The sequence below is a fragment of the Melopsittacus undulatus genome, chromosome 2 (genome assembly GCF_012275295.1).
Source record: "Melopsittacus undulatus isolate bMelUnd1 chromosome 2, bMelUnd1.mat.Z, whole genome shotgun sequence".
NCBI lineage: Eukaryota > Metazoa > Chordata > Aves > Psittaciformes > Psittaculidae > Melopsittacus > Melopsittacus undulatus.
Window position 1 is genome coordinate 13,213,662 of NC_047528.1, and position 14,538 is coordinate 13,228,199.

The 14,538-nt window shown below is 35.0% G+C and overlaps 1 protein-coding gene across 1 annotated transcript; it reads right to left on the reverse strand.

Annotated features, from left to right (window-relative positions):
* Positions 1-1,764: 1,764 nt before the first annotated feature.
* Positions 1,765-13,703, reverse strand: ANGPTL5 (angiopoietin like 5). The gene is made up of 8 exons (XM_005149715.4): positions 13,605-13,703; positions 11,793-11,940; positions 10,703-10,806; positions 10,069-10,162; positions 9,037-9,137; positions 4,631-4,751; positions 3,306-3,491; positions 1,765-2,084 (listed from the first exon to the last, which is right to left on the reverse strand). The coding sequence occupies exons 1-8, from the start codon at positions 13,701-13,703 to the stop codon at positions 1,765-1,767; spliced, it is 1,173 nt and encodes a 390-aa protein (XP_005149772.2).
* Positions 13,704-14,538: the final 835 nt, after the last annotated feature.

A 14,538-nucleotide genomic window follows, 5' to 3' on the forward strand; every position in this document is an offset into this window, starting at 1 on the left:
CTCCACTAGAATTGTTATGCTGCAGCCTGGGGACTCTTTCTGACATAATAGTCCTAATACAGTGACAACATTCAGGCTTGCAGCCAGAATTAATACCCTTTAAACAGTCACATACTGCTGTAATGCTTGTTAACTTCAGTGCAGAAGCTCTTTCATTTTACCATCTACCTTTATAGGTCTGCTGGGTCCATTTTGCTGTTAGAAGGAATTTCATTCCTAATAAGCCTGGAGTAAGAGAGAGGGCTAAAGAGGGCATACTATCTCTCTGCTTCTAATTACGAAGACTATAGGGTTTAATAACAACATCTCCCTGTGCTCAGAGAATTCAGTCTCCCACAAGAGCATTAGCTACCCCTTCTCTCACAATCCCTTTACAGGGCCTGTGACATCATTTAGCGTGAGGTGTCCTTGCCCATGGAAGGGGGGTGGAACTAGATGATCTTCAGGTCCTTTCCAGCCCTAACTATTTTATGATTCTGATTCCTACCATGCTTCTACCATCAGCCCCCACTATAAGGATAATCCTTAGTTTCTGTCTAGCAGGGAGAAACATAGCAACTTTTTGCCACCAGTTGTTGATTACTCAAGTATAGAAGAAAAGACTAATTATTTCTCTCCCTTAACCTTGTAATGCACACTATCAAAAGTTCATTTCCTCCTGTAACTACACATATCTTTGGAAAGAAGTTCTAAATCATGGTAGTTCTGAACTGATGATGGTTTAAGAGGAAACCCATTGAGTTTCTAACTGGTTTCATTCCACATGTTACTACAGAGCTGATCTGCTGAAACTGAAGCAGAGATGAGAAATACCATGTCTAGTTGTTACAGAACAGATGCCAGGTTACAGAAACACTGATGTACTGACAATAGTCACATGTTTTATTTATATTATTCCATTTTTAGTCAGAAAATCAAACAGTTCACACAATTGTACTTACACAAATCAAATTGGTTTTGCTCATTACCATATTATTGTTCACAAAGTAAATACCAATAAGAATGAAAACCGTAAGATTAGTCCTATGTATTCAAAACCTAAAACTCCAAAGGGTATATAAAATTTTATTAATTTTCTTTGGGAAAAAAAGTTTTCATTTGTAGTGAATTGTGAAATAGACAATAGTAGAGTAAAAATCTGATTATGAAACATGTTGATTGTGAAAATTATATGCAGACCAGACAATAGCTCTTTTATTTCAGTATCTACATTAACTGTATGAAAATCAGGCCCTGAGAATATATAGAACCTTACATATGTGTTGAAATAAGACAGTGTTATCTTGCCTGATAAGCAATATAGAAAGAAGAGTCGATTCTGGAAAATTCAGCCTCAGTGAAGAAAAGGAATTCTTCCAAAATATAATGATGGGAAAGACGGGTATATGGCTTTTTAAAAGAAAATCTACTGAAATTTTCTGTCAGTTCAGATATGCAGAGAACATAGAAAAACCACCTTCAAAAGTCGGCATGACACTCCTTTTCCTAATTTTTCTGCTGACACTGAGACTACATAAGAGGAACTTGAATAAAAGCTGACAAACTCCAAAGTTCATAATTTTCTGAAAACCCTGTTCTTCTTAGGACCTTCTTACTTAAGCAGGAACACAACAAATATTAATAATAAAAATTAGTAACTGTATTATGAAAATATTTAATAAAGTTTAAGATTGAGCTGTTTAAGTGAAAATGAAAGGCATTTATAATGCAGTGATACCTTATCCCACATAACTGCAAGAAGAGATATATTTCTATTTTCATGGGCTAACGGAAATAAGGATTGTAGGTTCTCCGAATTTTCATTGAAACTGATTTAATTTTTATTGGCTTGTTGTTCATTGTCCATGTATCCCAGTGAATCCCAGTTGCAAGAAATCTACCTGTGTAGCGATGAACACCATTGAGATTTGCAAGGCCGCACTGGTTGAACCACCACCCAGTGTTATCACTGAAGTTACTGCAGCTCTTTACAGGCTGCTCTTTAATAGTGCACATTGGCCTGCATCCATCATTATCAACATCAAATGTGCTGAAAGGCATTGAATTCTGGTTATCTTCTTTTCTGTATCCTCTAAATGCATCACCTAAGTACCATAGATAAAACAAGGATAAATGGAAGAGTTATTTATGGAGAAGCATTTCTTATTGCATACCTCACAAACTTTTCTTCTGCATTTATGAGAAAAAGAGATTTCTTCAAAAGCAATTCAACAGCATCAAATAATGAGCTGGCAGTGTGTTAAAATGTGGGAAAGAAAATGCATAAGATACTGAGAAGCATGGAAGAAGTTGAAATTCAATGAAACATCTTTATATTGTTGTTGCTTTTAGTGACACATGCCAGCTATGAAGGTAAAGGCTTTTGTCCTTAAAGACAGTGGAAGAAAAGATAAAGGAAATGAAGAGGGCTAAAGGCTTATTAACTTCAGATTTTCCAGTGACGTGCCCAAAGCCCTAGCATGAGTCAGATGTAAAATGGAATTGTTAAAACATAAAGGTCAGTGATTACTGGTTCCCTTGTCTTACTAAAGAAATACAGGCAGAGTAAAGCACCAACACATTTATAGAATAACTGTTGCATTGGTCATAAGGAATATTATTGCATGCTAGTAAACATGTAAGAAAAAAAAGAAAGAAAAAGCAGTAAGACATGGTGCAATACTTAAATCTTTGCACATTTAGTGTAATTTATATTATTTATATTATAAGGGGGGTGGGGGCGTCTGGAACCGTGGATTAATTTGTGCCTCTGTGTCAGCCAGTAACTATTATATACTGCGGACCTAATTTGTTCCAGTCAGTTTCTTTATGCTTTGTATGCTACTGTCCGGACACTGCTGAACTAACCAAAGCAATAACACGAGGAAGACTTCCACTAGCATCAGCATATTTGGGATGGGAAAGTGGACAGCTAAAGAGTTGGACCATTGGTTAGATACACACACACACACGCATAATACCCCTTATCTTTTATATGTATAATCTGTGGACTTTGAATCCATTAGAGTTCTTTTATTTTCTTTATTCATTTTATTTATTAAAGGAGTGTTTATTCAATTATTACATTAAAGACCTTGAAGCAATAGAATAAAATTATTTTTTACTATGTAAAGATTGATGTTGGCATAACCAGTTGCTACATCATTAAACATTTATCTGCATAGTATTCATTACGCAGCATAGAGAAAAATATATCAGAAATACACATTTTTAATTTATCTTAAGTATTACTCTTTCAAATGCGTTTTTTCACATTTAGAAAGAGAGCAGGTATCTTTATATACTTTAAAGAAGGAGGTTCTTACCAGCATTTCCTGAATAACGCCCCAAATGGATCTTAAAAGAACACGCTTCATCCTCTATCCAAAATCCATCATATGATGCATAGGCATGCTTGTCGTTTTCTGATTCCAAATCCACGTAAAGACGGAAACTAGTGGCCTTTTGATTTACTATGTGAAAAATCTTCCTCAATCCAAGCCAAAATTCCCCTAAGCCAGAAATATAATATAGTCAATAAACCTCTAGAGGTGGAAAATGAAAGAGAGAAAGTGGATTCTTTTAGTTCTTCTGCTTTCCTTCCAAACCAACTGTAATAAAAGTTGAATGATATGCTTATATTTCTTTGAAAGACTAATAAAGGTACAGAGTAATCTTTATACTTCAATGGGAAATCAATGGAAAGAATTCCTATGTGTGCATCATCTTTTTTCTCTGTGATGTATTTAGAAAATTGCCCACGTGATAACTTTCAAGCATTCATCTTCAATAATCCTTATAAAAGACCACAAAACCTGGGTGTGCTAAAGATCCACTTCATTAAACAGAATTCAGTAGCATTCTTAAGGGTAAAACTGAGAACTGATGAATCACAGAATCCCAGAATCCCAAGGGTTGGAAGGGACCTCAAAAGATCATCTAGTCCAACCCCCCTGCAAAAGCAGGGTAACCTAGAGTACATCAGCATTCTGTGAAATGCAACAAAACTCAAACCCTTTTCTCGAGGTTTGCTGCCTCTAACTCACACTGTTTTCCATGGAAGATTTCTCCAATATAAGCTGTGGGGTTTTTTTATATAGCTGGAAAGTTGTGTGCTTCCACTGCAATCTCAGACAAAATCCTGACAAGCAACTCAGTTTACACTTGCTGGATGGACAGTGTCAGTAAAAAATTAATATTACAGTTGTGTTGATATTACCTACTGAAACATTTTCATTCTGTTTCCAACTTCATATGCCCTATGTTGAAATATTACTGATTTCTTCCTGCTTTAAGGAAATACGTCACAAATGTGATTAAACCAACTAAGGCCTGAGGTTTTTTAAGCTAAAAAAAGGGAGATATAATTTTTACATTATTTCAGGAAGAAAATATAATAACATTTCAAACACCTCTTGTGAGACTGAAAATGGGCAATGGCTAAAGATTCTAGTAGGGTGATAGTCATTATTGAGAAGATCACACAATAGGTTAGATTAAAGAAATCTCTTAAGTATAAATAAGACTTTTAAGAAACAACTTTACTCTCTATCCTGCCAAAAATCCCACACAGTTTAGTGAAATGTAGCTGACATGTAGATGTAGCAGAAACATCAGGTCCAAAACACTTAAGAGTATTTAAAATCAGTACCAGAAAGGCCACCAAATCCATCCAGATATTCAGACCATGTTCTCTGGAATGGAATGATTCCGTCAGTTCTTTTCTGAATCACAGTCCATCCACCTCCTTGAAAATCCATGTCACACAAAACCTAAAACGGACATAGATATGACTAAGCATTCTTGAAGCAGCTGTTATGAAAACAGTATAATTAAATAAAGGTGAACAATTCAGAGTTTTGCTAAGCAACACACCTTCCAAATATCTTAGCAAAAAGCTCAAAGAAAATAAAAAATTAAGCAGCAGTATTTTCTTCTGTGTTCTGGTTGGACTGCTTGATTTGGAGATTTCCTCAACTTAATACAAGTGCCTGCTCATATCAGATATGATAAATAAGCTTTGGTAGTTGTTACTGTATATTAATAATATCATGAAGTAGAAGCAACATGCATTGCCAAGTATTAATTGTGCAAAATATCCCAGACACAGGCACTAACACTGAATATACTTTTATTTCAGCAAAACAAAATAGGCACAACTTCCTCACCATCATACCATCTTCTCCAGAAATACCGTGTTTGTGATGCCTGGGAAGTGTAGAGCCCTTTATAGAGATGAGGAAATGTAAAAAGTGATAGCAGTAAGCCAGAATATAATATGGATGCAGTATGGATGCAATATTATGATGGAGCAGTAAAAAACTCTGCGTAAGAAGGGGCCCCAATTCAGGAAAGTCCCAATGTGAACATTTAACTGCCTGCCACTGAGCAGTCCCCCTGAATACATAAGATCAACTCTCAGATTTAACAGTCTTCGCTAAAATTTGTGCCCAACAGCATGTGAAAAGGCAGTGATCCAGCTGCCCTCTGCTCTGCTGTGGAGTATCACATTATGTGTTACGTTTTCCCCTCAGCCCATTTAACTTTAGACACATAATTGAGTTCCCTAAGTTAGGAATCTCATCGCCCTTATCTTCCCTGTAATCTTTGTGAATGAACAGAGTAATATTCATTCACAGCATGGCTCTGGGAAACCAAAATCTATATCACCCCCTGCAGGTGTTGGTCACCTTCACTGTTTACAAAAAAGGCCCCTAGACCTTTCACTGCTCTTTAGGGATTTCAGCTAAATGCCTAAAGTTACATGGAATGTATCCCGGTCACTTTGGGTATTTTTCAAGTATGTCCCCAGTGCCAGAGCTTGACCAGTCCAAAAGGGATTAAGAAGTCTGGGCACGCTAATGTAAAAAAGGTGCATATTTCACTTTTAGGCACTGCAACACCTAAGCTGTTCCAGCTAGTTCTAGGGGATGCTATGGTTAATTAGTGTTTAAAATCAGAGGCTTATTTGTAAGTGTCGCCCAATGTGACTAATAGCAGGACAATTAACCTGGAAAATATCTATAGCTATGGAGCCATTAAGCAACTTGTGATAACAATGGTAAATTCAGAATAGAATGTTGGCTATCAGTAAATTGTAACAGTAAGCAGATGCACAAGACATGGAATAAAGTAGGAATTTTTTGTTTGTGTTACAGGGAATGTGCAAAATAAAACATGTTTCAGAGAAGACAGATTTGCAATCTTAGCTGGTTGCTAAAAGTAGAGTTTAGGTGGAATTCAGTGGCAGTCTGAGCTTTATCTGCTGCACCCCCATGGCCTATACCAGCCAGAGATTTTACATGAAACCAAAACTTGCTCCTTGGCAGGAACACATCAACGTCGTATTCAGAACTGCCGTGACTTAACAACATCTTCTTATGAATTATGAGAAAGCAACAGGACAGAGCTGTAATTGTGATCTAATACAACCTGGGGAATGTTGGATCTTCAAGTAAGTCAATGCTATTGGATATTTTAAGCAATCCTTGCAACACAAATTCTGAATGAATTATAGTAAATCATGTGCATGGAAGAAAATGATGGGGTTTATTTCTTGGAGAATTTCATGCTTATTTCAGCCACCCAAGGAGGGTCGAACTGGAATAAAAAGAAAAATTTAAATGTAAATACTTAAAATTCATTAAAAATAATCCCATTGCCTCATCTGATGTCTAGAGATGATTGCATGCTTGGCTACTCCTCTCACTATGAGTCAGAAACACAAAGAGGAGCCCCCTTGGTCACAACATCCATCTTCAGTCCTGTATAAATCAGTGGGAGTGTTGATAACTGACAAAAGGAGCAGATTTGGGTTTTCATGAGGGGTTATCAGACAATTAGGTATGGCACTGGAACATACACCAGCTAAGTAAAAATATAAGATAGATATACAAAAAGCAGTGATTGTTGTGTAATTTCTTCATCTCTTATATACTGGAAATGATGTAATTTTCTTTCTGTAAGTCTTATAATAGTTAATGGACTTTACAGCTTGCTCTAGGTCTCATACTGTGTAAGGTATGAGGGATATGATTGTGCTAGGTACATTTAAATTAAAAGAGCAGGAGGATGCTGCTACTGAATATTTCCTCCCTTTCCACCTTTAGTGTGTCCAAGAGTTGTATTCCAAACAGCTGTTTAGTTTGTCTGACCCACCTTAGAAATATCATTGATCTAAATTTACTTTTCTGAGATGACAAGAACCCAACACTATCACTGAAACTGGATATTTTTAATGCTCCTGGAATTCAAGTTTCAATTAGCCTGAGTTAACCATCAGAATCTATACTTGCTTTTGAAAACATGAAGCTTCAAACAGGAAAACATGAGAACAGTATCATGTTGTCTAAATGGTTTTCTTCATTAACCTGGTATCTTCATGGAAATTATTCTAAAGACATTTGGGTTTGTTTCATTTAAATTTAAAGACATCTTATTGGTGACAAGGTCCTCATTGAAGTAATTTTTTCCTGCTCACTTTGTTTTCAGCTTTTTAGGTTCTTACTATGGTTTTCTGTCTCTTTGTATTTTTCTTATTTTGCTAGTCTGCAGAACTTCCAGAAGTCTTGGGTATTCACCCCTTAAAATGCATTGCAATTCCTTGTTTGTGTTTTAATGTCTTGAAATTTTTGTTCATCTGTAATTTCTCTTGTACCTTTTTTACACTTCAACACATGGAAGAATTTGCATTAAAGAGTTTTCCTTGAAATAACATTCTTTATGGAGCACACATATTTTAGATTATTTTCTCTGAGAACTTTTTGGCACTATCTTTTCAGTCCTGTGTAGCATGTACCAGACAAGAAATTAGACACTCATTTCATGAGTGCAGATGTTTCTTCACATTATTTATTGTTACATTGTGCTTTTAATCAAATTATTATTATGATTTTTCTTTTTTGTTTCTTCTTCTCCTTAAAGAACCTTTCCACTCATATAACTGATTGTCACATTCTGGCAGTAATTTTAAGTGTAGAAAAGTGTCCAAAATACTTTTGAAGTGAAAGGAGGTTTTTTGTAGCATTCTGTAGGGTTCCAATTGGCTAGAGATAAAGGGACTCATCCTTCCTTTGTTATATATAAAGGCTATAAAGTTAGATATTAAATTTTACTATTTATTAGCTGGCTTAAACTGCACATTTTTTCTCCAAAAACTAATGACCCCAGCATGTGTTGTGAAATTAGTTTGAAAGTGCACTCTGTCTTTCCACTGTGCATAAGGGGCTTCTCTAAGTAGAACAGACCAAAATGGAAAGAAACAGACAAAACAAAGGATTCTTTGTGCTTGCATGGATCTGAGTGGCCTGAGTTTGGGGAAGTTAACCAAAAACTCTTTTATCCTAAATAAGCACTATAACTCCAAGCAATTACAGAAAATGCAGGTGATGATAGGAAGCATGACTGCTGCAGCTCATGCTGAATTTCATCCTTTTATCTTTGTCTTAAGAATGTATATCCTGAAAACTGAATTTGAAAACTGAAAGTTTAGATATCTCTCTGCCTCAAGTCTGAGTTATAATGATGCTCAGACAAGTGATAAGCACCTGCTCTTCAAACTAATGTACATCTGCCCCTCTATTTAGGTGTGTATACAATATCATGGTCCAAGCTATAGGCATCAGCAGAGTCACTTCTCAAGAGAAGACAATGCTATACAGTCAGCAGAATAATTCAGAAAGAGAACAGTCCCATTTTAGGAGCCAGATGGAACAGTCACTTGGCTCCTTAATTTTCCATCTCTAAACCAGAAAAGAACAGCACTCTTCAATGTCTAAAGGGGTGCTGGGAAATACCTTGTTTTTTCCTCTTCAGTACATTTTTCATTGTATGTAAAATCTGATTATGGGATCTTATGACAGAAATTAAATTTCTTTGTAGAAAATAAGAAACTCGTCAAAATTATAGTAATAGCAGACACATTTAGATGATTTCATACATTTCTTATTCATCTGGAAGGATGAATAAGATCAAGGAAAATACTTTGAATCTATTAAATATATTCTAAGTGCATATTCTTAAACAAACTGTGACTATCCTGAGAGATTAATTTATTACCTCAAAAGGATAATTTGATCCTTCTGGATGGATAATGTACAGACCAGTTGGAGTTTTTGAAACTGAACCAACAGTGTCTTTAATATCAGTGCAATCCAAGCCTAGAGAACAAAGTATTTGATGAATTTCATTAGCAAAATATGTTAAAAAAACAAAAAACAAAAAAAAACCCCACAAAACCACAAACAAATTCAGGTTAAGCACAGAAAAAGTACTTTTCTTGGTAATATATGAATAATTTCAAATAGCATTTTCTTGCCATGAAAACTTTAAAATCATGTTTTCTCACAAATTTAACTTGCAAATGAAATTTCTCTGAACTCCATTAAGCCCAGAAAGAAATATAAATTATATTGAAAATAAGAGAGTTCTTTCTAATCTTAATGGAAATGATACAGAAATTAAAGATTTTTGCATCTGGGTCAATTTTACAGATCTTATTTGGGTAACACTTGTGACTGAGAAAAAGACATATTATCTGGGAAAGGATGTCTTTTCCTGCAGATATATGTATTTATATTTGTAAAAGCCTTTACATCATAATGTGTACATTATAAACCACTTGCTTTTAAGTGTTGAGCCAGGTCTGTGTTAAACATACTCAAACAAGCAGTTCCTATGGCCAGTGGGACTGCTTAGAGGCAATGTTTCCTTTAGCTGGGATGGACACTATGAGGAAAATTAACTGTCCTTTGTTCAAGTAACTTTGATCACATTTAAAGGATATTACAAATGCAGAGCCCACTTTACTTCATTGCAAAAGAAAGTGCCATTTAGCAACATAGATCACTTACGAGCTGATGGTCATACCTGGTATGCTAAACAGTATGCCCAGAACTATCAGTTGTAAGTGATTTAAAGCAGTCTTTATGATGACATCCTTAAACAGATACCAAATTTTCCAGGGTTTATATGTTATGAACACAGAATACTGTAAATGTTATAATTGCTTCCCTTTGCTTTAATTAGCATTCTGTTGAGATATAAAGATAAAAAAGCAAGAGACCAAGACTAAATGCAAAATATACCTACCATGAGACTGAACTGCTTTGTAAGGAAGTGGATCCAAATGCTTTCTCAAAACTTCTGCATTCAAAAGAAGAAGTCTGTTCATTACTTCATTTACCTGCAAATACAAATAGAAAATCTTTACTTTGGTTGCAATAAGGATTTTTACATTCTTAAAGTTATTCCTTTTTACTCCTAGTAAGTATAATCCCAAGTTCATTTTTGTGATGTGCTAGTGATTTTCCCCTTATTAGGTACAATGGTCTTTTTTTTTGCCCAAAAAAAATTTATTTTTTTTTATCAAAAATCATTTTTAGGATTATTTGCAATGTCAACAAGTCCTTCAGTTTGAATAAGGCTTTTTATCTGTAGCAAGTGACACACAGTGTTCGTAAACTACTATGAGAGTTAACAGTAACATAATACATCATCTGAACAAATATGACAGAACTGGAGTTAGCCACCAATGTGGATCAAGTGGTGCTTATCGCTCCTCGTAGAAATGGAACTCACACCCTACCCAAGGTATAAGGAATGCTGGTAGAGACTCTAATTCTACTGTCTTAATGACAATATAAATGCTTAATTTTTTTTCAGTTGGACATTACCTGTAGTGATAAGTAATAAATAAAAATCTTTATGATAAAGGGAAAAGTACCTGATTAGAAAGGTAGTCCAAAGAAGACTGTTGATCATCCATCATGTTCCTTACCATTTTTTTTGTACTTCTTGCATATTCAACAAGTGAGTTCTGCAAATTTCCTTTAAAAGAAATATGTTCATCTACTTTGTTACCATAAATCTAGAAATATTCTTGACTGAACAATGACACATTTGTGATATCTAAGTGAATATTGAAGGTGTTTAACCTCAGCATACTTAAAAGTGACACCATAGTACAGAGGCCACAAATTAAAGCCAAAGATGCTAAAAACCTCAGCCTCATTGGTTGCAGGGAAGACATTTTAAGAAGTGATGCTCTTCTTTAGATTTGAAGAGTTTAATTTTATCCTTGGGCAACTTGGAAGACCAGTTAATGGATAACAGAGAAATACAAACGCATACGATAAAAGACAAATATGTAAGGCATTCTGTCATCCTACATTTACTCATTCACTCCTGGGTTTTGTCATGATGCTAAAAATCAAAGCAGAAAACAAGCAAATCTGACAGGTAATTAACAAAATATATTAAAAATCATATAGGAAATACAATGATTTTGATTCTTTTTTTTTTGAGGCTGATTACATCCTTTGCTGTGTAGTTTGTCAAGGCAGTGAGTAGAGAATGTCCTGCATAAGTATCTACAAAAGGCAAGCTGAAGTATTCATTTCCTCCCACTTTAACTAACTAATTAACTAACTAACTCCCACTAAACTCCCCCACACCTAATTATGATGTTTAAATGATGGATAGACACCCTAATCTTCTTTAATGGAGAGACCTACTAACAATCAGAGAGTAACACAGATCTAGGCAGGTGGAGCTACTGCCTGGATTTGCCTGTCTTGATCAGTGATTATAGAGACTAGCATGATTATACTTCAACTTTCTTACACCAGCTGCATCCCAGAAACACAGCACCCCAAATTTTCTGAATCCTCAGCCTAGGCAGCAGCATCAAGGACTGTCACATGTGCTCAAGAGGATAAAAAGTAAGTCAGCACAGCATAGCAGAGCAGAGCAGAGGGTTGCATAGCGTGGCATTGCGTAGCTTGTTGCTGAGAGTATTCTTTATGAATACATACTGCACATGTAATGTTTTTCCCCTCGTAAAATTTTAGCTTGAACATCACATGGTACAAGGCATTGGTCTTTTTGTTTTGAAATATCTGCAGATTTATTTTTCTCTTCTGCCTTGAGTGGTTCCTCCACAGCTCCAACATTCCTTGTGCCCTGTTGTACCAAACAATGGAGGGGGAAATAAATTGATCATAAAGCATATATAAAATATCTCAGGCTGCCAAAATGAAGTAGATGATTACTCCATGGGTCTTCCTTCAAAACCTAAGGTTTTTAAAGCTTTATCAAGTTATAAATGACAGAGTTGAGACCAAGGCCTGTTAGGTGTCTTCTGCTTAGCCATATCACACTAAAGAAAGAGTGTCAGAGTAAAGAAAAATACCAGCAACCTGTCTGGTAAAGTATTCTACCAGAGCACTGTGAAATGAGGCAATAACTTGCAAATCTTGCATTTAAGATCTCACATTTTAGGAATCACCACACCAAACAGACATCTTAAATGCTAACAAAGTTATTTTCACTAGAAAGGAGCCGTCTTTCGGATTTACCACATATTAGCAAAACATTTTTACTCTTGAAAGTCCCTCAATTAATTACTTGGATTCTGATCATGGAAATACTTGCATAAGGTATTAATCTATGCACACAAGCAGTCCCAAGCAAATCTGGGACTTAACATTAAAAAAATATTTCAAATGCTCTTATAGAGGAAAGAATAAAGGGACACTATTTGCAGGCACACAATTATAAACAATAAAAGCATCGGTAAAAGAACTTACGTATATTAATATTCTTTTAAAATAATATTTTCATACTTAATGTATTTTTTCTTTCCTGGTGCTGTGTGAGAGAAAATACGGGAATGCCTCTGACTCACCACTTACAGAAATGCTAAAATTCCTGAGATATGTGTCATTGTCAAAAGACTAAGAAATTCATTTGAGCCTTTGTTGATTACATAATCTCAGCAAAGCATTGTAGTATGTGAATAGACTATATTTTCAAGTGTAAATAGGATCCTTAGGAACATGAAGATTTTAATGAAAAATAAAACTTATTTAGACTTGAATATATCTTCAACATACTTGTTCTCCTTTCCTGCTTCAGGTTTCTCTTTCTGGTTTTTGCACTACACTGGCAAAGCACTGAACAGGTTTCCTGACTTTTGCTTTTACAAAGTGTAAGTAGAAATTACATAAAACTGTTAACAAGGAGATTTTATATATAAAAAAAAAGTTTCTGAATTATTCATGTAATTACAATTTGGGACTGGAGATAAATGATAGAGAACTAAAAGAACATGTTTCTTTGATTTTGAAATAAGCACAGAATAAAGGAAGAAAAAATTACTTGAAGCTTATAAACAGATCACTCAGAAATCTGCTTTGTTCCAGGGCTTTATCACAGCTCCTGACTACATGTTCAATTAAACTGTTAAACAAATATTTTCAATCAATATTTACTTTTAACAAAGGCCAACATGAAACAGGCAATTAAAGCTGACCTCAGCAATTCAAGCAAAAACTGTGACTCTGCCAAAAACAAGTTATTCTGCATTTGTTCATGCAGATGAGATTAAAAATATGGCCTAACAAGAGGGCTGTGATGAAGGTCATTAATACACAACTGTTCTAATTCTGATTTCCTACAGTTTGAATGTAGTTTTTTCCTCTGTATCTGGAAACACCTGATTGTTCTGTGTTTTCCTGTCTACTCTGAATAAAGCAATCTACAGTTGCAAAACATCTGTCACTTTTCTGAGAAATCATTCTGTTACATTCATTATCTTATCTAAACAAAAGAATTGAAAATCTTACCTTAGATGAACAAGGCTTGACATTACTTATGACAGTCTTTCCTAAACTGAACAAACAAATATAGAGACAAATCAGTGAAGTTACCCCAAAGCAGTTCATCTTTTACTTGAAGAAATGCAAACGTTTTGAAGGGTTTCAAATTTCCGTGGAAAGGATTGTACACTATGAAGTCCTGAGCTAACTGTTTGGGAATGTCTGCAGCACAAAGAGCAGCCAACACTCCTTTAATTCCTGGATTTAATAAAGCATGTTTCAATTGCACAGTAGATTTTATATACTACTGTTTGTATCCTGAGAGCAATTATTGCTCATCACCTCTACATGACACATCAAACATTTTCATTGTGATAAAACTGACAGATTTTCTTATGCACTTTTTTTTAGGCATTGGTATATATTTGTCAATGAGTAGTCTGGCCTAATTGAAAGAAAAATTAGTATGGATCAATGTTTTCATCTTTTGCAAAGGTTTTTAGCATTAAAATGAAGGTGCTTATACTGGTGTGATGGTAGTGCACTAGAACAGGCTGTGGAGAAAATTCTAGAATATGTTCTAGAAGCAGATTCAAATAGAAAATTGAAAAATATTACTTTCAAGCAATACTTTGTACTGCATAGAAACATGTTTACAAGGAGGACAAAAGCAGTCTCTTGGTCTCACTAGTAGCCCATCTGTAGTAACACAGGGACTGCGAGTGAGACAATCATTCAAATACAATGATTTTTATCCCTGAAGAATGTTGAAGAGAATGTGCTGAAAAAGAAGATAATTAAATGTAGTCCACAGAAACTTAATTAAAGCTATGAGGCAATTACAGTTTTCATAAACTCAAATACACTCTTTTTGTATCTTTAAAACTGGGTCTGATATTTTAACCAAAAAGCAAGTTACTTGGAAAGTTAATTTGGAAAGTTCATAAAGGTCCAAGAGTTT

Bases quoted from the DNA above. Each gene is read 5' to 3' on its own strand.
- ANGPTL5 (XM_005149715.4), bottom strand. From the start codon at position 13,703: ATGAACTGCTTTGGGGTAACTTCACTGATTTGTCTCTATATTTGTTTG. The intron at 10,163-10,702 runs GTACTTTTCCCT...TTGTATTTGCAG, and splicing joins TGGACTACCTTTCTAATCAG to GTAAATGAAGTAATGAACAG. The intron at 4,752-9,036 runs GTAATAAATTAA...TGTCCGTTTTAG, and splicing joins GATCAAATTATCCTTTTGAG to GTTTTGTGTGACATGGATTT.